Source organism: Eleutherodactylus coqui, chromosome 4 (assembly GCF_035609145.1).
Source record: "Eleutherodactylus coqui strain aEleCoq1 chromosome 4, aEleCoq1.hap1, whole genome shotgun sequence".
NCBI classification, from domain to species: Eukaryota; Metazoa; Chordata; class Amphibia; order Anura; family Eleutherodactylidae; genus Eleutherodactylus; species Eleutherodactylus coqui.
In genome coordinates this window covers 275,899,381-275,924,887 of record NC_089840.1, presented here as the reverse complement: position 1 = coordinate 275,924,887, position 25,507 = coordinate 275,899,381, and the positions used below count along the sequence as shown (strand labels likewise).

Sequence of the window (25,507 nt, the reverse complement as noted above, 5' to 3'; positions counted from 1 at the left end):
GGCGCTGGTGGACAAACTGATGGTAAACTTCCCATCCGACAGTGCTAGTGGCAGAAGGCGCATTTTCGCGGCCCAGGTAGCAGGGGAGGCTCAGAGATCAGGCAGCATGTACAGCGCAGGGCAGGGGATCATTATCCAAGGCCTTTGCCAGCTTTCTGGCTCCCCAGCAAGACTGTGTCACCGGTCCCCAGTCAAGGCTGAGTTGGCGGGAGCACTGTAAAAGGATGGTGAGGGAGTACGTAGCCGATCGCACGACCGTCCTCGGTGATGCCTCTGCCCCCTACAACTACTGGGTGTCGAAGCTGGACACGTGGCCTGAACTTGCGCTGTATGCCCTGGAGGTGCTTGCTTGTTCTGCGGCTAGCGTCTTGTCAGAGAGTGTGTTTAGTGCGGCTGGGGGAATCATCACGGATAAGCGTACCCACCTGTCAACTGACAGTGCCGACAGGCTTACATTCATCAAGATGAACAAAGCCTGGATTTCCCCAGACTTCTCTTCTCCACCAGCGGACAGCAGCGATTCCTAAGCAATACGTAGGCTGCACCCGCGGATGGAAGCATCGTTCTCTATCACAATCCAAAACGGGGACCTTTTTGCTTCATCAATCTGTGTATAATATTCCTCCTCCTCCTCCTGCTCCTCCTCCTGAAACCTCACATAATCACGCCGAACGGGCAATTTTTCTTAGGCCCACAAGGCTCAGTCATATAATTTTTGTAAACAATTTTTATACGTTTCAATGCTCATTAAAGCGTTGAAACTTTCACCTCAACCAATTTTTATTTTTACTGGGCTGCCTCCAGGCCTAGTTACCAATTAAGCCACATTAACCAAAGCGATTAATGGGTTTCACCTGCCCTCTTGGTTGGGCATGGGCAATTTTTCTCAGGTACATTAGTACTGTTGGTACACCAATTTTTGGGGGCCCTCGCCTACAGTGTAATCCAATTAATTTTTAGCCCACCTGCATTACAGCTGACATTACATCAGCTGTGTTGGGCACTGCAATGGGATATATTTATGTACCGCCGGTGGCTTCCTGGCACCCACCCATGCTGTGGGTCCACAGGGCGTTGTAACTGCATGTGTCCACTTCTAAAGAACCCCAGTCTGACTGGGGCATGCAGTGTGGGCCGAAGCCCACCTGCATTAAACATGACATTACCACAGCTGTGATGGGCAATGCAATGGGATATATTTATGTACCGCCGGTGGCTTCCTGGCACCCACCCATGCTGTGGGTCCACAGGGAGTTGTAACTGCATGTGTCCACTTCTAAAGAACCCCAGTCTGACTGGGGCATGCAGTGTGGGCCGAAGCCCACCTGCATTAAACATGACATTACCTCAGCTGTGATGGGCAATGCAATGGGATATATTTATGTACCGCCGGTGGGTTCCAGGGAGCCACCCATGCTGTCGGTCCACAGGGAGTTGTAACTGCATGTGTCCACTTCTAAAGAACCCCAGTCTGACTGGGGCATGCAGTGTGGGCCGAAGCCCACCTGCATTAAACATGACATTACCACAGCTGTGATGGGCAATGCAATGGGATATATTTATGTACCGCCGGTGGCTTCCTGGCACCCACCCATGCTTTGGGTCCACAGGGAGTTGTAACTGCATGTGTCCACTTCTAAAGAACCCCAGTCTGACTGGGGCATGCAGTGTGGGCCGAAGCCCACCTGCATTAAACATGACATTACCTCAGCTGTGATGGGCAATGCAATGGGATATATTTATGTACCGCCGGTGGGTTCCAGGGAGCCACCCATGCTGTCGGTCCACAGGGAGTTGTAACTGCATGTGTCCACTTCTAAAGAACCCCAGTCTGACTGGGGCATGCAGTGTGGGCCGAAGCCCACCTGCATTAAACATGACATTACCTCAGCTGTGATGGGCAATGCAATGGGATATATTTATGTACCGCCGGTGGCTTCCTGGCACCCACCCATGCTGTCGGTCCACAGGGACTTCACAATAGGGAGTTGTACCTGCCTGTGTCTATGAATTAAAAAGCCCGGTCAGGTTGGGGCATGCAGTGTGGGCCGAAGCCCACCTGCATTTAATCTGACGTTAGCTCTGCTGTCCAGGGCACTGCAATGGGATACATTTATGTACAGCCGGTGGGTTCCAGGGAGCCACCCATGCTGTGGGTGCACACGGAATTCCCATTGCGGAGTTGTACCTGCCTGTGACTATTTATAAAAAACAGCGGTCTGACTGGGGCATGCAGACACCTTGACAGAATGAATAGTGTGTGGCACATATGTTCCCCATTGCTATGCCCACGTGTGCAGCTCCAGATGAAAGTGGCACAGGATTGGATTCCTCATTGCTTCTGTACAGCATTGTGGACTATCGCCCCGCCCCTTTTAAAGAGGGTCGCTGCCTAGCCGTGCCAACCCTCTGCAGTGTGTGCCTGCTTTTCCTCTGGCAGACGCACTTATAAATAGACATAAGGGTGGCGTGGCATGAGGGCAGCTGAAGGCTGGGCAGGGACACTTTGGTGTGCGCTGTGGACACTGGGTCGTGGGGAGGGGGGTTGGGCAGCATGTAACCCAGGAGAAGTGGCAGCGGAGTGTCATGTAGGCAGTGATTGTGCTTTGTTGGAGGTAGTGTGGTGCTTAGCTAAGGTATGCATTGCTAATGAGGGCTTTTCAGAAGTAAAAGTTGTTGCCGCTATTGTGGCTTAATAGTGGGACCTGTGAACTTGAGATGCAGCCCAACATGTAGCCCCTCGCCTGCCCTATCTGTTGCTGTGTCGTTCCCATCACTTTCTTGAATTGCCCAGATTTTCACAAACGAAAACCTTAGCGAGCATCGGCGATATACAAAAATGCTCGGGTCGCCCATTGACTTCAATGGGGTTTGTTACTCGAAACGAACCCTCGAGCATCGCGAAATTTTCGTCCCGAGTAACGAGCACCCGAGCATTTTGGTGCTCGCTCATCTCTAATCTGGACCAACATCAAACAAGAACTAATAAATTTTCATGAGAGATTCAATGCATTTCATACCACCATAAACCTGACATTAAGCTACTCGTATACAGAAATCAACTTTTTGGATACCACCATAACAATTTTGAACAACTTTATACAGACATCCCTATACCAGAAACCGATTGATGGGCCCAAATACCTCAGATGGGACAGTTCCCATCCTAAGCACATCAAAAAGTCCACCATCTACAAGCAGGCCATGAGATACAACTGGATCTGCTCAACCCAACAGACAGAGAGGAACATTTACACAATCTCAAAAAGACATTTTTAAATCAGGGCTACCATCCCACCTCAGTTGATGATCAAATCACCAGAGCACCCGAGCATTTTGGTGCTCGCTCATCTCTAATCACAGGGCATTCGCTGTAGCGCTGATATAAAACTATGAACATAGCTGTTATTCTCGTGCAGCATTCGCTGCAGTGATAAGGCAATATCTTCCCTAGTGGCTGGGATGTTCTTGCAGCATTGTTCGGCTTGCTGCTGTTCGTCCCCCATAAAGTAGATCAGCAGGAACTTGTGTTTCTCATTTGATTCAAGTAGTAGTGAATAGAGATGAGCGAGTAGTGCCTTAGCCGAGTATCTCCCTGCTCATCTCTAAAGATTCAGGGGCCGGCGCGGGTGACAGGTGAGTTGAGTCGGGGAGCTGGGGGGAGGGGGGGGAGAGGGAGAGAGAGAGAGAGAGAGAAAGAGAGAGAAAGTGAGATCTCCCTTCCGTTCCTCCCCGCTCTCCCCCGCCGCTCCCCGCCCCCCGAATCTTTAGAGACGAGCGGGGAGATACTCGCTCGAGTAATGCGTCTTAGCGAGTATACTCACTCATCTCTAGTAGTGAACCAACATATTGATAAATTTGCAATTCGACTTTAAAATGTTGACCAAAATCTGCTGTTGCTCAATTCCTTTGTCATGCCAAATCATGTCATTTGAAAACATAAGTTGTACTTTCTCATATTCTCCAGGAAATGTTTAGATCCTGGAAGATGATCCTGACATAAAAGTCTGTAGTGGTTTACAAAGTGTTCTAAGCGTTGATAGTAAAACTTTTCCACCATGGCAACATAGTCCAGGGGTCTCCTGGGGCCACTTTAGAGCATTGCAATATGAACATGGTTTGTTCATTCCGCCAATAGGCTGAGGGTGACACTCGTAGTTATTGTTTACATTGTATCTAAAAGCTTCCCCCCTCCAAGAATTTCCAAGCGGTTCTTCTCAAAATTGAATGTCTCTCTCGGTCTGAAGAATGTCGGGCATGCTTTGCTTCATTAGTTTCTACAATTTGAGCGGCTACTTGTCGCTTGCGCTGATTCTGGAGTCGGCCATTCCTTTGCTCCAGCATCTGAGCTAGTCGAGCAGCGGCTTGTCGAGTGTGTTGATTCTCGAGTTGGGCATTAGTTTGCGCCAGCACTGCAGCTACTCAAGCAACTACTACTTTAGGTGCGGCTGTTGTCCTTCTGGCTCTACTTTCCTCCTCTTCCCCTTGCTGTCGGGGTCCCCCAGGGCTCAGTATTATCCATCTACACAACCACTAATGGGCAAACCATTAGGAGATTTGGCTATCAGTACCATCTCTATGCTGATGACACCCAGTTATACACCTCCGCCTGTGACATCTCAGCAACATTACTCTGTCTGTCCGTTGTCTCTAACACTTTGTCCTCTCAACCTAAGGCTTCTTTCACAGGAGCACATATGGGCCGGCCGGTTCCACAGCAAGCCGATATACGCTATGCTGGGAGTGAAAAGTCTAATGAACGGGCACACAAATTAAAAGTTTGTGCACCCAATCATATGGCCTGGTGAGGCCGGCGCAAATGTGCCGAGCTCACCAGGCCATCGCCCATTTCCCCTCCCTCCCCATTGCAGGCTCACCTCTTGTTTATCCCCGCTCGTTCTGTACAATGGGAGGGGGAGAGACAGTGGCGGATCTAAGCTCTGGCCCGCCCCACCCCCTCCCATTGATGGCTATGTACAAGGGGCGTGGAGAGGGCGGACACTTAGCTCCGCCCCACCCCCTCCTATTGCACAGAACAAGCGGGGAGGAACTAGAGTCGAGCCTACACAGGTGGGGAGAACGGAGGGAGGAAGTTTAGCAGCCACGCTGCTAAACTCCCTTCCACCTACGGCCGCTGCCATCGGCTGCCAAAGGAGCCCATGCAGCGGCCAACATATTCCACCCCAAAAGATAGTTCCAGGACTATCTTTTGGGCTCGACGTAAAAACGCCAGCGCTATATTGGCTTGGCCGGGCATTTTTACTTCTCAGAAATACTCCAATGTGATCTTGTGCATTGGAATCCAACGCATCAGATCACAGCGCATATCGGTTGGCCATGAAAACAGCTGGCCAATATGCGCTCATGTGAAAGAAGCCTAAAACTGAACCTCTCAAAAAACTGACCTACTGGTGTTTCCGCCTTCTGCTAACCGACCTCATCCTGACGTCTCCATCTCAGTGTGTGGCACCATAACTCCCCACACGCCTGCTGTCTTGGGGTTATATTCGACTTGATCTCTGCTTTACACCCCCTATCTAATCTGGGGTCCGAACATGTCAGCTGCACCTCAAGAGCATCACAAGAATCAGCTCTCTTCTCACCATGCACATGCTAAAAACGCTCACTGTTGCCCTCAACCACTCCCGGCTCGATTATTGCAACTCGTTGCTGATCAGCCTCCCCAGTGTCAGACTCTCCTCTCTGCGATCCATCCTGAATACGGCAGCCAGGCTCATCTTCCTGTCCAACCGCTAATCTGACGCCTCTGCCCCATGCCAGTCACTGGACTGGCTGCCCGTCAAATATAGAATTCTATTCAAACTCACCACCCACATCCACAAAGCCCTCCACAGCACCACGCCACCCTATATGGCATTCCTCACCTCAATCCACCATCCAGTCCATGGCATCCGCTCCGCTAATGAAATCAGACTGAGTGCACCTTTAACCCAAACCTCTCTCTCCCGCCTCCAAGACTTCTCCAGAGCAGCACCAGTCCTCTGGAATGCACTACCAAGGGCTACCCGAGCAATCCAGGACTCACAGAACTTCAGGCGTGCTCTAAAAACGCACCTCTTCAGGGAGGCATACCGCATACCCCAAACAAACCCCTCTGTACTCCCCCTGATAACATGCTCCCTGACCTACTGACTGCAATCCCTGCTAGCTGTAACCAACCACCCCTGCAGTCACACCGATTCGGCCACTATACGGCTTATGTCTGACCATTGTCTATGTGTATAGTATCCCTCACTCTCCACCCCCCACACCGTGCAGATCTAAAGCCCCTCTACCTTCTGTATCCCCCCATTATCTGTAGTATGTAAGCTCCTTGGAGCCCCGCACCCCCACTGTCTCCATCAGCTGATTACTATGTAACCGTGGTTTTAGTATCCTTGTCTTTGGTATCTGTACTGCTCTGTTTTCGGACTAAGTTGGAGTTATATAAAGATTATTATTATTACCTGCAGCCGGACAGGAGCCGTGCGGTTGTTCTGTGCTTACAGGACCTGTGATGATGTCATCGTTATGTGATCAGTGTGTGGGAGGAGACAAGGGGTCACATGACCAGGTCTCTCCGCTCAGTGGATGCAGGACTCTGCTATGTGACCTGCAGTTTATGTGTCCCATCAGGATGTATTCAGAGAGTGGATGGAGCAGAGCCGAGTGTGTGCGAGATAGAGGAGCAGAGGAAAGCATGTGTGGGATGGAGGAGCGGAGCCGAGCATGAGTGAGACGGAGGAGCAGAGCTGAGTGTGTGCGAGATAGAGGAGCAGAGGCAAGGATGTGTGAGACGGAGGAGCAGAGCTGAGCATATGCGAGACGGAGAAGCAGAGCTGAGCGTGTGGGAGACGGAGGAACGGTGCCCAGCGTGTGTGAGACGGAGAAGCGGAGCCGAATGCGTGTGTGAGACAGAGGAACGGAGCTGAGTGTGTGCAAGATAGAGGAGCAGAGGCAAGCATGTGCAAGACTGAGGAGTAGAGCTGAACGTGTGCGAGGTGGAGGAGCAGAGGCGAGCGTGTGCGAGGTGGAGGAGCAGAGGCGAGCGTGTGCGAAGGGGAGGAGCAGAGGCAAGCGTGTGCGAGACGGAGGAGCAGAGCTGAGTGTGTGCGCGATAGAGGAGCAGAGGCAAGCATGTGCGAGACTGAGGAGCAGAGGCGAGCGTGTGCGAGGTGGAGGAGCAGAGGCGAGCGTGTGTGAGGCGGAGGAGCAGGGGCAAGCGTGTGCGAGACGGAGGAGCAGAGGCAAGCGTGTGCGAGACGGAGGAGCAGAGGCAAGCGTGTGCGAGACGGAGGAGCAGAGGCAAGCGTGTGCGAGACAGAGGAGCAGAGGCAAGCGTGTGCGAGACGGAGGAGCAGAGGCAAGCGTGTGCGAGACGGAGGAGCAGAGGCAACCGTGTGCGAGACGGAGGAGCAGAGGCAAGCGTGTGCGAGACGGAGGAGCAGAGGCAAGCGTGTGCGAGACGGAGGAGCAGAGGCAAGGATGTGTGAGACAGAGCAGCAGAGCTGAGCGTGTGCGAGACGGAGGAGCAGAGCTGAGCGTGTGCGAGACGGAGGAGCAGAGCTGAGCATGTGCGAGACGGAGAAGCAGATCTGAGCGTGTGCGAGACGGAGGAGCAGAGGCGAGCGTTGCGAGAAGGAGGAGCAGAGGCGAGCGTTGCGAGAAGGAGGAGCAGAGGCGAGCGTGTGCGAGACGGAGGAGCAGAGGCAAGGATGTGTGAAACAAAGGAGCAGAGCTGAACATGTGCGAGACGGTGGAGCAGAGGCAAGGGTGTGTGAGACGGAGGAGCAGAGGCAAGCGTGTGTGAGACGGAAGAGCAGAGCCGTGTGTGTGCGTGTGAGACGGAGGAGCAGAGCTGAGCATGTGCGAGACGGAGGAGCAGAGCCGTGTGTGTGTGTGTGAGACGGAGGAGCAGAGCTGAGCATGTGCGAGACGGAGGAGCAGAGCTGAGCATGTGCGAGACGGAGGAGCAGAGCCGAGCGTGTGCGAGACGGGGGAGCAGAGCCGAGCGTGTGTGAGACGGAGGAGCAGAGGCAAGGATGTGCGAGACGGAGGAGTAGAGCCGAGCGTGTGTGAGATGGAGGAGCAGAGCTGAGCCTGTGTGTGAGGGATACTATACACATGGACAATGGTCAGACATAAGCCGTATAGTGGCCGAATCGATATGACTGCAGGGGGCGGTTAATTACAGCTAGGGATTGCAGTCAGTAGGTCAGGGAGCATGTTATCAGGGGGAGTACAGAGGGGTTTGGTTTAGGGAATATGGTATGCTCCCCTGAAGAGGTGCGTTTTTAGAGCATGCCTGAAATTATGTATCAGAGTTGGCACAGATAGTTTTGGGTAGCGCCTTCCAGAGGACTGGTGCTGCTCTGCAGAAGTCTTGGAGGCAAGAATTAAAGGTTCGAATTAAAGGGGAGCTTAATCTGATCTTGTTAGCGGAGTGCAGCGCTGTGGCTGGGTGGTGGATTGAGATGACGGAGGCAAGGTAGGGCAGCGCGGTGCTGTGGAGAGCTTTGTGGATGAGGGTATGGGTGTCAGATTAGCGGCTGGACAGGAAGATGAGTCTGGCTGCCGTGTTTAGGATGGATTGGAGAGGGGAGAGTTTGGCGCAGGGGAGGCCAATCAGAGGCGATAATGGAGCCGAGAGTGGATGAGGGCAACAGTGAGCGGTTTTAGCGCGTGCACGGTGAGAAAAGGATGGATATATGTGTGTAATGTCCATGTGTGGCGCTATATATGTGTGATGTACTATATATAGGTGTATGCCTCATTGCTGTGAATATTAAAGGGGTTGTCCCGCGCCGAAACTGGTTTTTTTTTTTTCAACCCCCCCCCCCCCGTTCGGCGCGAGACAACCCCGATGCAGGGACCTAAACAAAAATCCGCACAGCGCTTACCTGAATCCCCGCGCTCCGGTGACTTCTTACTTACCGGCTGAAGATGGTCGCCGGCATCTTCTACCTCGGTGGACCGCAGGGCTTCTGTGCGGTCCATTGCCGATTCCAGCCTCCTGATTGGCTGGAATCGGCACGTGACGGGGCGGAGCTACACGGAGCCCCATTGAGAAGATAAGAAGACCCGGACTGCGCAAGCACGTCTAATTTGGCCATTAGACGGCGAAAATTAGACGGCAACCATGGAGACGAGGACGCCAGCAGCGGAGCAGGTAAGTGAAAAACTTTTGATAACTTCTGTATGGCTCATAATTAATGCACAATGTACATTACAAAGTGCATTAATATGGCCATACAGAAGTGTATAGACCCACTTGCTGCCGCGGGACAACCCCTTTAATAGTTCTTTTTTAAAGTGTCATTGACTCCATAAACAGGAATCCCAGAGTCATCTTTAGAAAGAACAAAACCATAGAAACTATCGTAGCCCCTTCCAGTCCGGAGAGTAAAAGAACTAAATGAAAAGACCAATCTATTAAAGACCTACAGCCTAGGAGCATACAGATGTGGCAAGAAGTGGGGATGCTGTCAACATATAATGCACGGAAGAAAGGAGATTAATATGGGAGAGAAAGGAGAATCAATTAAAGTAAAATGTAAATTAAATTGTGAAACTAAATTAGTTATCTATCTGTTAGAATTTACTTGTGGCATAAAATATGAGGGGAGAACAAAAAAATGCTTTGAGAACACGCATTGCGAAACACAGGTTTGATATAAAAAATACATTTCTGAAACATAGTGAATCCCGACACTTTGCAGAAACCCATGGCTGTCACCCACTATAACATATCCCATCCAAATCATTAACCAGCTACGAAGGAAGGAAATGTTCTGGAGTCACCAGTTAAAGACATTGGTCGCACACAGGCTAAATGAAACTCTGGAAAAATATTCACTGGGTGTATCCCTTAAAATATAACTTTTATTGACAAATATATATAAAATGTTTGGGCCTTACAAAAAACAGACAAAACAAAACAAAACAGAAACAGAGCAGTCGATAGAACCCTGGAAAAGAACCGATAAAAAATCTACGAAGCTGATCCCTCCAAGGTGGTACAGGAGTGTACTGATGGATAAGACACTACCGACTCACTATATCAACCGCTCCAAAATCAATTCAAATCTATTTAGTGGACCATATCGAGGTCTACCCTTATAGAAAGGGTGGAAGCGGAAAAAAATTCCACCAAGTGGGTGGTTTACAGTCAGCTTCTAGTGGTGGCGAGCCCCTGGGTTCGTCCTATGTCCCATAAGCTAGACCAGGAGCAAAATGAGCAAGCGACCCAGTAGAAGCCCCAGAGCTCTGAAAATGACGTCCCGGTAAGAGACAAGTGCGGTTCTATCCAGAGGAATGCCCTGTTCAAGTAATAGTAGTGGGCAAGAAGTAATCCCAGAACGAGAAACCAGCAGAAGTCTATGATTGGCCTCTATCCACAGAACTAGATGAAAATTAGTTCTGAATACACGGACACCAATCAATGCTTCCGCTGAGTACCTCCGAGAGATAAACACAAGTGGCTGATAGACTATAAGCCACAGGTTATCAATCCAGAAATACAATAGATTCTAATGAAACAGCAGGAGAACTTGTCTTTTATTGGTCTTTGAAACCACACGTTGCATGAGAACCCATCATATCGTTGAATGTGGTTCTCCTGCTGTTTCATTAGAATCTATTGTATTTCTGGATTGATAACCTGTGGCTTATAGTCTATCAGCCACTTGTGTTTATCTCTCGGAGGTACTCAGCGGAAGCATTGATTGGTGTCCGTGTATTCAGAACTAATTTTCATCTAGTTCTGTGGATAGAGGCCAATCATAGACTTCTGCTGGTTTCTCGTTCTGGGATTACTTCTTGCCCACTACTATTACTTGAACAGGGCATTCCTCTGGATAGAACCGCACTTGTCTCTTACCGGGACGTCATTTTCAGAGCTCTGGGGCTTCTACTGGGTCGCTTGCTCATTTTGCTCCTGGTCTAGCTTATGGGACATAGGACGAACCCAGGGGCTCGCCACCACTAGAAGCTGACTGTAAACCACCCACTTGGTGGAATTTTTTTCCGCTTCCACCCTTTCTATAAGGGTAGACCTCGATATGGTCCACTAAATAGATTTGAATTGATTTTGGAGCGGTTGATATAGTGAGTCGGTAGTGTCTTATCCATCAGTACACTCCTGTACCACCTTGGAGGGATCAGCTTCGTAGATTTTTTATCGGTTCTTTTCCAGGGTTCTATCTACTGCTCTGTTTCTGTTTTGTTTTGTTTTGTCTGTTTTTTGTGAGGCCCAAACATTTTATATATATTTGTCAATAAAAGTTATATTTTAAGGGATACACCCAGTGAATATTTGTTGAAAAGCCTTTCCTTTGTATCCCTCTGCCTCTGTGAATTATAGTTCAAACTCTGGAAAAAGGATTAGAAGAACAAGAATAAAGACTAGAGATGAGCGAACGTACTCGTCCGAGCTTGATACTCGTTCGAGTATTAGCGTGTTCGAGATTCTCGTTACTCGTGACGAGTACCACGCGATGTTCGAGTTACTTTCACTTTCATCTCTGAGACGTTAGTGCGCTTTTCTGGCCAATAGAAAGACAGGGAAGGCATTACAACTTCCCCCTGCGACGTTCAAGCCCTATACCACCCCCCTGCAGTGAGTGGCTGGCGAGATCAGGTGTCACCCGAGTATATAAATCGGCCCCTCCCGCGGCTCGTCACCGATGCATTCTGACATAGTTCAGGGAAAGTGCTGCTGATGGTGCTGCTGCTATAGGGAGAGCGTTAGGAGTTATTTTAGGCTTCAAGAACCCCAACGGTCCTTCTTAGGGCCACATCTAACCGTGTGCAGTACTGTGGAGGCTGCTTATTGCAGTGTTGCACATTTTTTTTTTTTTCTATATCGGCCGTGCAGAGCATTGCGTCCTGCAGTAATTTTACATTGTCCAGGGCCAGTAGTGGTGAGGCAGGGACAGAAGACATATTTAGTGTATATAGGCAGTGGGCCTTTCCAAAAAAAAATTGGGAAAAAATATCTATTTGGGCTGCCTGTGACCGTCCTCAGTGTACAGGGTCTCTGCTGAGGGTAGTTGTCCTAATTCATACGCAGCCAGCTAAGTGTTACAGCAGGCTTGCGCAAAATTCTTTCCTGCCTCTGTGTTGCCTGTTACATCACCGCTGTATTCCTGTCCACAGTGAAACAGTCTGCAGTAATTTTACATTGTCCAGGGCCAGTAGTGGTGAGGCAGGGACAGAAGACATATACAGTGTATATAGGCAGTGGGCCTTTCCAAAAACATTTGGGAAAAAAAAATCTATTTGGGCTACCTGTGAGCGTCCTCAGTGTACAGGGTCTCTGCTGGGGGTAGTTGTCCTAATTCATACGCAGCCAGCTAAGTGTTACAGCAGGCTTGCGCAAAATTCTTTCCTGCCTCTGTGTTACCTGTTACATCACCGCTGTATTCCTGTCCACAGTGAAACAGTCTGCAGTAATTTTACATTGTCCAGGGCCAGTAGTGGTGAGGCAGGGACAGAAAACATATTTAGTGTATATAGGCAGTGGGCCTTTCCAAAAACATTTGGGAAAAAAAATCTATTTGGGCTGCCTGTGACCGTCCTCAGTGTACAGGGTCTCTGCTGGGGGTAGTTGTCCTAATTCATACGCAGCCAGCTAAGTGTTACAGCAGGCTTGCGCAAAATTCTTTCCTGGCTCTGCTGTGCATTCCGTAAGCGAAGTCAGCCTCCAACCACAGGCCAATAAGTGGCACATTTAATTACAGCGTTCTGTTTCTGCACTACTGGTAATATAGCATGCTGAGGGGTAGGGGTAGGCCTAGAGGACGTGGACGCGGGCGAGGACGCGGAGGCCCAAGTCAGGGTGTGGGCACAGCCCGAGCCAGTGCGGTGGCCAGGGGTAGAGGCAGGGCCAGACCAAATAATCCACCAACTGTTTCCCAAAGTGCCCCCTCGCGCCATGCCACCCTGCAGAAGCTAAGGTGCTCTACGGTGTGGCAGTTTTTCACAGAGACGCCTGACGACCGACGAACAGTGGTGTGCAACCTTTGTCGCGCCAAGATCAGCTGGGGAGCCACCACCAGCAGCCTCACCACCACCAGCATGCGCAGGCATATGATAACCAAGCACCCCACAAGGTGGGACGAAGGCCGTTCACCGCCTCCGGTTTGCACCACTGCCTCTCCCCCTGTGCCCCAACCTGCCACTGAGATCCAACCCCCCTCTCAGGACACAGGCACGAGTACCTACCGGCCTGCACCCACACCCTCCCCTCCGCTCTCCTCGGCCCCATCCAGCAATGTCTCTCAGCGCAGCGTCCAGACGTCGCTAGCGCAACTGTTTGAGCGCAAGTACGCCGCCATGCACCCGCATGCTCAAGCGTTAAACGTACACATAGCCAAATTGATCAGCCTGGAGATGCTGCCGTATAGGCTTGTGGAAACGGAGGCTTTCAAAAGCATGATGGCGGTGGCGGCCCTGTGCTACTCGGTTCCCAGTCGCCACTACTTTTCCCGATGTGCCGTCCCAGCCCTGCACGATGTCTCCCGCAACATTGTACGCGCCCTCACCAACGCAGTTACTGCCAAGGTCCACTTAACAACGGACACGTGGACAAGCACAGGCGGGCAGGGCCACTATATCTCCCTGATGGCACATTGGGTGAATTTAGTGGAGGCTGGGACAGAGTCAGAGCCTGGGACCACTCACGTCCTACTCACCCCCAGAATTGCAGGCCCCAGCTCGGTGCTGGTATCTGCAGCGGTGTATGCTTCCTCCACTAAACCACCCTCCTCCTCCTCCTCCAACGCAACCTCTGTCTCGCAATCAAGATGTGTCAGCAGCAGCAGCACGTCGCCAGCAGTCGGTGTCGCGCGGCGTGGCAGCACAGCGGTGGGCAAGCGTCAGCAGGCCGTGCTGAAACTACTCAGCTTAGGAGAGAAGAGGCACACGGCCCACAAACTGCTGCAGGGTCTGACAGAGCAGACCGACCGCTGGCTTGCGTGGCTGAGCCTCCAACCGGGCATGGTCGTGTGTGACAACGGCCGTAACCTGGTGGCGGCTCTGCAGCTCGGCAGCCTCACGCACGTGCCATGCCTGGCCCATTTCTTTAATTTGGTGGTGCAGCTCTTTCTGAAAAGTTACGCACACTTGTCATACCTGCTCGGAAAGGTGCGCCGGGTCAGCGCACATTTCCGCAAGTCCAAGACGGACGCTGCCACCCTGCGGACCCTGCAACATCGGTTTAATCTGCCAGTGCACCGACTGCTGTGCGACGTGCCCACACGGTGGAACTCTACCCTCAACATGTTGACCAGACTCTATGAGCAGCGTAGAGCTATACTCCAACATAGGCGGCGTAGTGGGAGTCAGCCTCCTCAATTCTTTACAGAAGAGTGGGCCTGGTTGGCAGCCATCTGCCAGGTCCTTGGAAACTTTGAGGAGTCTACCCAGATGGTGAGCGGGGATACTGCAATCATTAGCGTCACCATTCCTCTGCTATGCCTCTTGAGAAGTTCCCTGCAAAGCATAAAGGCAGACACTTTGCGCTTGGAAACGGAGGCGGGGGAAGACAGTATGTCGCTGGATAGTCAGAGCACCCTCATGTCTATATCTCAGCGCGTTGAGGAGGAGGGGGAGGAGCATGAGGAGGAGGGGGAAGAGTCAGCTTTGCCCACTGCTGAGGGTACCCATGCTGCTTGCCTGTCATCCTTTCAGCGTGTATGGCTGGAGGAGGAGGAGGAGGATCCTGAAAGTGATCTTCCTAGTAAGGAAAGCCATGTGTTGCGTACAGGTACCCTGGCACACATGGCTGACTTCATGTTAGGATGCCTTTCTCGAGACCCTCGCGTTACACGCATTCTGGCCACTACGGATTACTGGGTGTACACACTGCTCGATCCACGGTAGAACCTTTCCACTCTCATACCCGAAGAGGAAAGGGGTTCGAGAGTGATGCTATACAACAGGACCCTGGCGGACAAACTGATGGTAACATTCCCATCCGACAACGCTAGTGGCAGGAGGTGCAGTTCCGAGGGCCAGGTAGCAGGGGAGGCGCAGAGATCAGACAGCATGTACAGCACAGGCAGGGGAACATTCTCCAAGGCCTTTGCCAGCTTTATGGCTCCCCAGCAAGACTGTGTCACCGGTCCCCAGTCAAGGCTGAGTTGGCGGGAGCACTGTAAAAGGATGGTGAGGGAGTACGTAGCTGATCGCATGACCGTTCTCGGTGACGCCTCTGCCCCCTACAACTACTGGGTGTCGAAGCTGGACACGTGGCCTGAACTCGCGCTTTATGCCCTGAAGGTGCTTGCTTGTCCTGCGGCTAGCGTCTTGTCAGAGAGGGTGTTTAGTGCGGCTGGGGGAATCATCACGGATAAGCGTACCCGCCTGTCAACCGACAGTGCCAACAGGCTTACACTCATCAAGATGAACAAAGCCTGGATTTCCCCAGACTTCTCTTCTCCACCAGCGGACAGCAGCAATACCTAAGCAATACGTAGGCTGCACCCGCGGATGGAAGCATCGTTCTCTATCACCATCAAAAACGGGGACCTTTTTGCTTCATCAATCTGTGTATTCTATTCCTCCTCCTCCTCCTGCTCCTCCTCCTGAAACCTCACGTAATCACGCCGAATGGGCAATTTTTCTTAGGCCCACAAGGCTCAGTCATATAATTTTTGTAAACAATTTTTATACGTTTCAATGCTCATTAAAGCGTTGAAACTTTCACCTGAATCAAATTTTATTTCAACTGGGCTGCCTCCAGGCCTAGTTACCAATTAAGCCACATTAACCAAAGCAATTAATGGGTTTCACCTGCCCTCTTGGTTGGGCATGGGCAATTTTTCTGACGTACATTGGTACTGTTGGTACACCAATTTTTTGGGGCCCTCGTCTACAGTGTAATCCAATTAATTTTTTGCCCACCTGCATTAAAGCTGACGTTACATCAGCTGTGCTGGGCACTGCAATGGGATATATTTATGTACCGCCGGTGGGTTCCAGAGAGCCACCTATGCTGTGGGTCCACAGGGAGTTGTAACTGCATGTGTCTACTTCTAAAGAACCCCAGTCTGACTGGGGCATGCAGTGTGGGCCGAAGCCCACCTGCATTAAACATGACATTACCTCAGCTGTGATGGGCAATGCGATGGGATATATTTATGTACCGCCACTGGCTTCCTGGCACCCACCCATGCTGTGGGTCTACAGGGAGTTGTAACTGCATGTGTCCACTTCTAAAGAACCCCAGTCTGACTGGGGCATGCAGTGTGGGCCGAAGCCCACCTGTATTTAATCGGATGTTACCTCAGCTGTGATGGACACTGCAATGGGATACATTTATGTACAGCCAGTGGGTTCCAGGGAGCCACCCATGCTGCGTGTGCACACGGAATTCCCATTGCGGAGTTGTACCTGCCTGTGACTATTTATAAAAAAAACCGCGGTCTGACTGGGGCATGCAGACACCTTGACAGAATGAATAGTGTGTGGCACATAGGTTCCCCATTGCTATGCCCACGTGTGCAGCTCCTGATGGCGGTGGCACAGGATTATATTTCTCATTGCTTCTGTACAGCATTGTGGGCTATCGCCCTGCCCCTTTTAAAGAGGGTCGCTGCCTAGCCGTGCCAACCCTCTGCTGTGGTTGCCTGCGGTTTCTCCTCATGGCAGACACACTTATAAATAGACATGAGTGTGGTGTGGCATGAGTGCAGCTGAAGGCTGCGCAGGGACACTTTGGTGTGCGCTGTGGACACTGGGTCGTGCGGGGGGGTTGGGCAGCATGTAACCCAGGAGAAGTGGCAGCGGAGTGTCATGCAGGCAGTGATTGTGCTTTGTTGGAGGTAGTGTGGTGCTTAGCTAAGGTATGCATTGCTAATGAGGGCTTTTCAGAAGTAAAAGTTGTTGGGAGGGGGGGGGGGCACTCTTGCCGCTATTGTGGCTTAATAGTGGGACCTGTGAACTTGAGATGCAGCCCAACATGTAGCCCCTCGCCTGCCCTATCCGTTGCTGTGTCGTTCCCATCACTTTCTCGAATTGCCCAGATTTTCACAAATGAAAACCTTAGCGAGCATCGGCGATATACAAAAATGCTCGGGTCGCCCATTGACTTCAATGGGGTTCATTACTCGAAACGAACCCTCGAGCATCGCGATAATTTCGTCCCGAGTAACGAGCACCCAAGCATTTTGGTGCTCGCTCATCTCTAATAAAGACACAACTCCGTATATGAAGTAAAACTAAAAGTTGTACATTAGAGAAGAAGCATTGTTAGCTACTTGTCTGTATAATAAAAGTAATCTATTGCATTTTTTTAATTCATGTTCTTAAGAAATGATTTTAATAGAAGAAAATTGTAGAATGTATGTATTATAATGGTTTAGTATGATGTTTCTTCAGATGAAATTATTTTATTTGAATTCCTATGTAAAATTATCCTTTCAGATTTATATATATGTAGTAACAATGTTCTCCAGGTGGTGGGGGTGGCAACGAAACACTGGACTCAAAAGTGCATAAAAACTTACTTCAGTCTTTATTTTTATAGTATGCTCCAGGCAACAAGACAGCAACACAAAAGTCCATGCAGTATAACAGATGAAATGCTGCACCACGCAGGGTGCTCAGAGGGTTTCCTCCTCAGGCTGTCAGCACTGACTCCTTGGGAGCTGCAGCCTGTTATGCCCCAGTAATAGGGTCAATGCCTACAGCTGAGCTTCCTAAGGACTAAGAGCCTGGGAGGGAGATATACTCCATCCACAATATCACCCTTTAACTGCCTAATATATATATATATATATATATATATATATATTTATGAAGCCAGATCATTAGACATTGTATAAGGTGTTTTTATACAGATTGTAATTACTTGTTTGGAGAATTCACAGAGGCAGAGGGAACTAATTTACGTAAAAGCCCAATTCACAGAAGATCTCTTAAAAACTAATATTTTATTTGTACATTGTAAAAAACATACACACGTTGGGCTCAATCATCAACCGATGAAAAGACAAAAGACAAGACAACGGATAGAAACACACATGTACGTGCTCGTGTGGGACAGAATGCAGCCGTCCACGGGAGATTTCAAATCGCAGCTAGATTAATATAGAATATTGCTGCATGAATCTCCAGGTGTAAAGAGTGGATATTTTTGCTTATTCCACATATATAGCTGGGGTGACTTAGATGTAGTGATTTATGGTTATGTCCTATCACCCTATCTCATACCAATCTATTTACTTTTCCGAGCACTGTAGATTTTCTTTTCATTGCTTTATTGGTTCAACTTATGGAATTATTTAATCGATCAACGACTAGATCAGTTCAAAATATAAGGTATAGGGTTCGATGCATTTCTGTCGGACCTGCGACTTTTCAAGAACCTTATGGTCAATAGTCTGATAAACATAAATATGTCTGTCTGTATATATACCCAACAGACATATAACTGATACCATCAAAAAAGATTGAAATAACCAGTTGATCTTTGAGTGAACCGCAAACACTAGCTAGTATCGCCTGGTTTTATATTAATGAGAGATTAAAGAATGCGATACTAGATAGTGATAGTAACTCCCTCACTTAGTGAAAGTGATATCGATTGTATGGCTCGTCTCCTGGTATATGGTAACCAGCCAGACAAGTTATTAAAGTAGCCCTTTGCAAGCAAGGGTTACCTTAGCTGCCCAAGTTGCCTTGATAATAAAGTATATCACTTGCAAAGTTCAGCATAAGAAGAGGATAATACCCCTTAATCTAAATCTCAGTTGATACAGGCACTCTTATCTAGGTGCCCATATTCAGAGTATAGAAGCTGAATGAACAGCGTTTCTGTTTAGGCTAAAGGTTGAACAGAGAGAGAGCGTTATATAGCCTCCTGCCCTGATGGTGGGTAGGTGGCCATCTGAATGCATCCACTGATGTCTCATCTTATATAGCTTGTAACCCCACCCACCTCGTTTGGCAGCCACCAATCACGGGTTTATGCATAATTAGCCATGCGCTTTAGTGGTATACTCCCCTTCTTTACTATTTCCCCAAGACAAATGAATGCTACCTCATAGCTCCCCATCGGATCTCCAATTGGGTCCATGCTTTATATGGTCACGTGAGGTAATGCACACCTTTACTTTGTTTACTGTCAGATTGCGTGCACTAAATCTCCGATGCATAACAAGCAGCCGCCTGCATCATCAGAGCGCGTCTGGTGCCTTGATAGTGTTTATCGGCACCTGATGACGTCAGTGCAGCGTCAAGGGATCTAGTGTATCATGTGACTAAGTCACATGACCGCACTGCGTGTGCGGCAGAGCGAGATGCCGGGACGTAATTACTTCAAACATGCGATGTCAAACGGACCTTCCTGACTACATCGAAAACCCGTCACAGATGGAGGGGAATCGATGGTATAGGTTCCTGAAGCCAGTGTCGTCAAAGAAGGAAAGTGACAGTTTGCTGAATTTAGTACTGCATATCTCAGAAAGAGACTATTACTCAGTTCAGAGTTATGGATTTATGCCAAAATAATTTTTTTTTTTTTTTTCGGAATGTGAGTACCTATTTGAATATCAATCAATAGGAATATTCAATAGACTCCATTGTAGTTAGTCTAGGGGAAAATGAATATGATGCCAATAAAGATACTGGAGTGTATCATTTCCTGTGATATTTATTATGTGTGTAGAGCTGTCTTTTAATGTGCATGAATCCCCAATGGTGATGGAATCACCTAAATGATCGATATTCCTAGAGGGGACTGCATTTATCATTAGTAATACAGCCAAAATCACTTTATGATGAGAAATCAAATCCCTTTACGTTAACGGGATCTCGTAGGGATAATTCCAACTACGGTCTAGACGAAGGCATGGTTACGTATCTTAGAATTGAACAACAAGATAAGTATTACGCATGATTACATGACTACCAATTGTAGTTTGAACAAAGAGGTAAGTATTATCTATCAGCATCCCATAAATAATGAATAGACAAAGTAACTTTTTTAGAGCGAAGAGTTGAGGAGGCAAGGGGGAGCCACCGACGGGGGAGGGGGGGGGGATTTTTACAGAAGTAGACTTGATGGAATACAGATGATTAAGCCCTGATGGTTATTACTATAGGCCATCAATAACAGTGTCCGATATTCATATACATTAATTACACTCCATTAATTTGGGGATGCACCTGAGGGGATTTGTCACTTAATAAAACAATTAAACGAGAGGATTTCATTGAGGCCTCGTGGGTGGACGGATTTGAGCCTGAAAATCCACTCTGTTTCCTTTTGCAAAAGCCTCTTGTCCGTGTCTCCTCGTCTGCCGTAGGATCTAATTTTTTCGAGGCCTTGAAACTTGAGTTGTGAAATGTCGCCCTGATGGACTGATCGCATATGGTTGGACAACGGGGTTGCTTCCTTTCTATTGATATTCCCAAGATGTCCCTGGATCCTTCTCCGTAGCTGCTGTGTTGTCTTTCCGATGTAATTTTTTGGACAAGTACATGTAGCCATATATATCACATTATTGCTTTTGCAATTGATGTAATCTCGGATCTCAAATGTCTTGTTTGTAACCGGACTTCTAAATGAGGAACTTCTTAGGATGGATTCGCACACTGAGCAATCTCCACAAGGAAATGTTCCTTTGATCTCCTTCCTACCAAGCCACATCGTTTCTGGTTGGCGAGGGGATAGGTGGCTATGAACTAACCTGTCCCTCAAGTTTCTTCCTCGACGGAATGTTATAGACGGCGTATTTGTAATGAAGTCTCGGATGTCCTCGTCATCCCTCAGGATGCCCCAATATCGTTGTAATACATCCCTAATTGACTTTGCACCTGTGTCATAGGTCCCTATGATCCGGATGGTTTGGGAGGTGTCCTTTTCCTTTGGGACAAGTAGTTCTGTTCTATTCATGTCTCGGGCATGGTAGAAGGCCTCATCTATCAGATCCTTGGGGTAGTCTCTCTGGAGGAACCTGTTTCCCAGACTTCGACTTTCAGATATAAAGTCTTCTGTATTGGAACAGTTCCTCCTAATCCTAAGGAATTGGCCTTTTGGGCCGCGTCGGAGAGGTACTGGATGAAAACTTTTCCAGGATAACAGATTGTTGGTAGCTGTCTTTTTCCTGAATAAGGTAGTATTTAAACTCCCGTCAGTAGTTTTTCTAATTTTGATATCCAAAAATGATATTTCCTCTGTTTGTATTTCAGAGTCAGCCTAAGGCCCAAGTTGTTGATGTTTAACTGGTCTACAAATCTATTAAAGGAGATTTCATCATCTGTCCATAAAATCAGGATGTCATCTATATACCTGAGCCACAACAAAATCTTCTCTGTCTATTGATGATTGGCCTCAGAGAATACCAGTTTTTCCTCCCACCAGCCCAGGTACAGGTTTGCATAGGTGGGGGCACACGGGGTCCCCATAGCTGTACCCCTGAGCTGGTGGAAGTACTGGCCGTTGAACAGGAAGAAATTGTGTGTCAGTATAAATTTTAGTAGATTCGCCGTGAAGATATTATGTTCCTCGAATTGTGTTCCACGTTGATGTAAATAAAATTCCACTGCTTTAACGCCCTCTTTGTGGGGGATTGAGCTATATAGAGCCTCAACGTCGAGGCTTGCCAGTCCGTACGTGAGACTCTACCTGTATTCCGTCAAGATGTCTGAGAACATCCATGGTGTCTCTCACATATGACGGGAGAGATGTTACAAATTCTCTAAGGACTTTGTCTAGGTATACACTTGCGTTCTGTGTCACTGACTCAATACCAGATACAATTGGGCGACCCTTGACTGGGTTTAACCCCTTGTGGATCTTAGGTAGGGAATAAAACGTGGCAATTCGAGGGTGGCGAGGCAGCATAAATTTGTGCTCCTTGTCATTTATGACCTTTGTTTGTAGACCGTCAGTTAGTATTTTTTCCAGAGACTTTTGATAGGATATTGATGGATCATACCCAAGGATCTGATAGGTGTTTTTATCTCCCAGCAAGTTCTTGCACATTTTTATATAATCTGTCCGATTCATAATGACAATATTACCCCCCTTATCGGAGGGTTTTATAATGATTTCAGGATCAGATTCAAGTGAGTTTAAAGCGCGTAATTGCGAGGCAGACATATTAGAATGTTTTGAGACTTTGAGGGGGTGTTTTGTCAAGTCAGCCAATACCATTTTCTCAAAAACATCAATCAGAGGTGCATATACTGGGGGGGGATTTGAGTTGCTTATTGGTCTAAGATCTGTGAGTGGGCCTATATCAGGTTTTGCTAGACTCTCAGATTCAAGACTCTCTAAAAGTTCCAAGCTAGGGAGGTCACTGACTTCTAAGCCCAATTCCTTGGCCTTTTTCTTATTCTGTGTTGCGAAGAATTTTTTCCAGCGCAATTTGCGCAGGAAGAGGGAGATGTCCTTCGTCCACACGAACTCATTGTAGTGGGTCGTGGGGACGAAGAACAGCCCCCTCTCCAAAACGCGTGTTTCCTCAGATGTGAGGTGGCGTTGTGACAAATTTACAATTTGCATCTTGTCACTCTCAGGATGGCTGTATATTGATTCTGGATTAGTGGTCTGGGTAACTATATATTCAATTTCCCCTGCCATTTGGGGGAGCACAGGGGACCGGTGGGGTACAGAGTTAGTCCGTATGATCTCAGGTGGACTAGGCTCTATTGGTTCTGTTCTTTCCGACCTCGGAGGAGGTATTGACCAAAAGGTTGGCCTAAAAAACCTTTTTCAGGGGATTTTCTACTCCTTCCTCCTTGTCTTGGTCTCCCTGGTCCTCTCCTATTTCCAGGACCTACACGATTTCTCCTGACAGTGTCAAAGTCACTCTGTTCACAATCAGATGAACTAATGTCAGTGTCTGACTTATGTTTCTCCCCATAGGCTCTCCCTTCTTTAAAGTCGCTCAAATCCCTCGCAAATTGATAGTGTTTCCTTTCCTTAATGAATGCAGTATAGTTTTCAATATTTGTTATAGGAGTTTTTCTTTCTGCTGATATTCGGTGTCAGAGGAGAAGGTTTTAGTTTTTACAATGGCTTCCGTTAGGAGGCGTGTATTTTTTTCAAACGTGGATTTCTCCTCTTCCAAAAGGAGTCTGATCAACTTTAAAGATCCGTCAGTCATCTCTTTCTCCCATTTTTTTAAAAACTCCGGGTTGCGGCATCTCAAAGGAGGTAATATAGGTGATCGTAGACCTCTTGGGACGATCTGATGTTCGAGGTATTTTGTTAACCCTTGTATCTCCCACCAGGACCTAGTGTATTCTCGGTAGACTGAGGTAAGATGTTTAAATGAATTTCTAATAGATGTGTAATGTGACTGAGGGTTGAATTCTTTATCGGAAAACACTGTACTGGCTTCTGTAAGCCAACTTGCGGTGTCTAAACTGTTCGCAAACCTGTACCTGGGCTGGTGGGAGGAAAAACTGGTATTCTCTGAGGCCAATCATCAATGGACAGAGAAGATTTTGTTGTGGCTCAGGTATATAGATGACATCCTGATTTTATGGACAGATGATGAAATCTCCTTTAATAGATTTGTAGACCAGTTAAACATCAACAACTTGGGCCTTAGGCTGACGTCTGATATACAAACAGAGGAAATATCATTTTTGGATATCAAAATTAGAAAAACTACTGACGGGAGTTTAAATACTACCTTATTCAGGAAAAAGACAGCTACCAACAATCTGTTATCCTGGAAAAGTTTTCATCCAGTACCTCTCCGACGCGGCATTCCAAAAGGCCAATTCCTTAGGATTAGGAGGAACTGTTCCAATACAGAAGACTTTATATCTGAAAGTCGAAGTCTGGGAAACAGGTTCCTCCAGAGAGACTACCCCAAGGATCTGATAGATGAGGCCTTCTACCATGCCCGAGACATGAATAGAACAGAACTACTTGTCCCAAAGGAAAAGGACACCTCCCAAACCATCCGGATCATAGGGACCTATGACACAGGTGCAAAGTCAATCAGGGATGTATTACAACGATATTGGGGCATCCTGAGGGATGACGAGGACATCCGAGACTTCATTACAAATACGCCGTCTATAACATTCCGTCGAGGAAGAAACTTGAGGGACAGGTTAGTTCATAGCCACCTATCCCCTCGCCAACCAGAAACGATGTGGCTTGGTAGGAAGGAGATCAAAGGAACATTTCCTTGTGGAGATTGCTCAGTGTGCGAATCCATCCTAAGAAGTTCCTCATTTAGAAGTGCGGTTAGAAACAAGACATTTGAGATCCGAGATTACATCAATTGCAAAAGCAATAATGTGATATATATGGCTACATGTACTTGTCCAAAAAATTACATCGGAAAGACAACACAGCAGCTACGGAGAAGGATCCAGGGACATCTTGGGAATATCAATAGAAAGGAAGCAACCCCGTTGTCCAACCATATGCGATCAGTCCATCAGGGCGACATTTCACAACTCAAGTTTCAAGGCCTCGAAAAAATTAGATCCTACGGCAGACGAGGAGACACGGACAAGAGGCTTTTGCAAAAGGAAACAGAGTGGATTTTCAGGCTCAAATCCGTCCACCCACAAGGCCTCAATGAAATCCTCTCGTTTAATTGTTTTATTAAGTGACAAATCCCCTCAGGTGCATCCCCAAATTAATGGAGTGTAATTAATGTATATGAATATCGGACACTGTTATTGATGGCCTATAGTAATAACCATCAGGGCTTAATCATCTGTATTCCATCAAGTCTACTTCTGTAAAAATCCCCCCCCCCCTCCCCCGTCGGTGGCTCCCCCTTGCCTCCTCAACTCTTCGCTCTAAAAAAGTTACTTTGTCTATTCATTATTTATGGGATGCTGATAGATAATACTTACCTCTTTGTTCAAACTACAATTGGTAGTCATGTAATCATGCGTAATACTTATCTTGTTGTTCAATTCTAAGATACGTAACCATGCCTTCGTCTAGACCGTAGTTGGAATTATCCCTATGAGATCCCGTTAACGTAAAGGGATTTGATTTCTCATCATAAAGTGATTTTGGCTGTATTACTAATGATAAATGCAGTCCCCTCTAGGAATATCGATCATTTAGGTGATTCCATCACCATTGGGGATTCATGCACATTAAAAGACAGCTCTACACACATAATAAATATCACAGGAAATGATACACTCCAGTATCTTTATTGGCATCATATTCATTTTCCCCTAGACTAACTACAATGGAGTCTATTGAATATTCCTATTGATTGATATTCAAATAGGTACTCACATTCCGAAAAAAAAAAAAAAAAATGTTATTTTGGCATAAATCCATAACTCTGAACTGAGTAATAGTCTCTTTCTGAGATATGCAGTACTAAATTCAGCAAACTGTCACTTTCCTTCTTTGACGACACTGGCTTCAGGAACCTATACCATCGATTCCCCTCCTTCTGTGACGGGTTTTCGATGTAGTCAGGAAGGTCCGTTTGACATCGCATGTTTGATGTAATTACGTCCCGGCATCTCGCTCTGCCGCACACGCAGTGCGGTC

The 25,507-nt window shown here is 48.0% G+C and overlaps 1 protein-coding gene across 1 annotated transcript; it reads left to right on the top strand.

Annotated features, from left to right (window-relative positions):
• The first annotated feature begins 20,280 nt into the window (after window positions 1–20,280).
• Window positions 20,281–24,630, top strand: LOC136624432 (uncharacterized). Its single transcript, XM_066598411.1, has 2 exons — window positions 20,281–20,353; window positions 23,478–24,630. Coding segments are annotated over exons 1-2 (1,119 nt in total). The 5' UTR covers window positions 20,281–20,351; the 3' UTR covers window positions 24,595–24,630.
• Window positions 24,631–25,507: the final 877 nt, after the last annotated feature.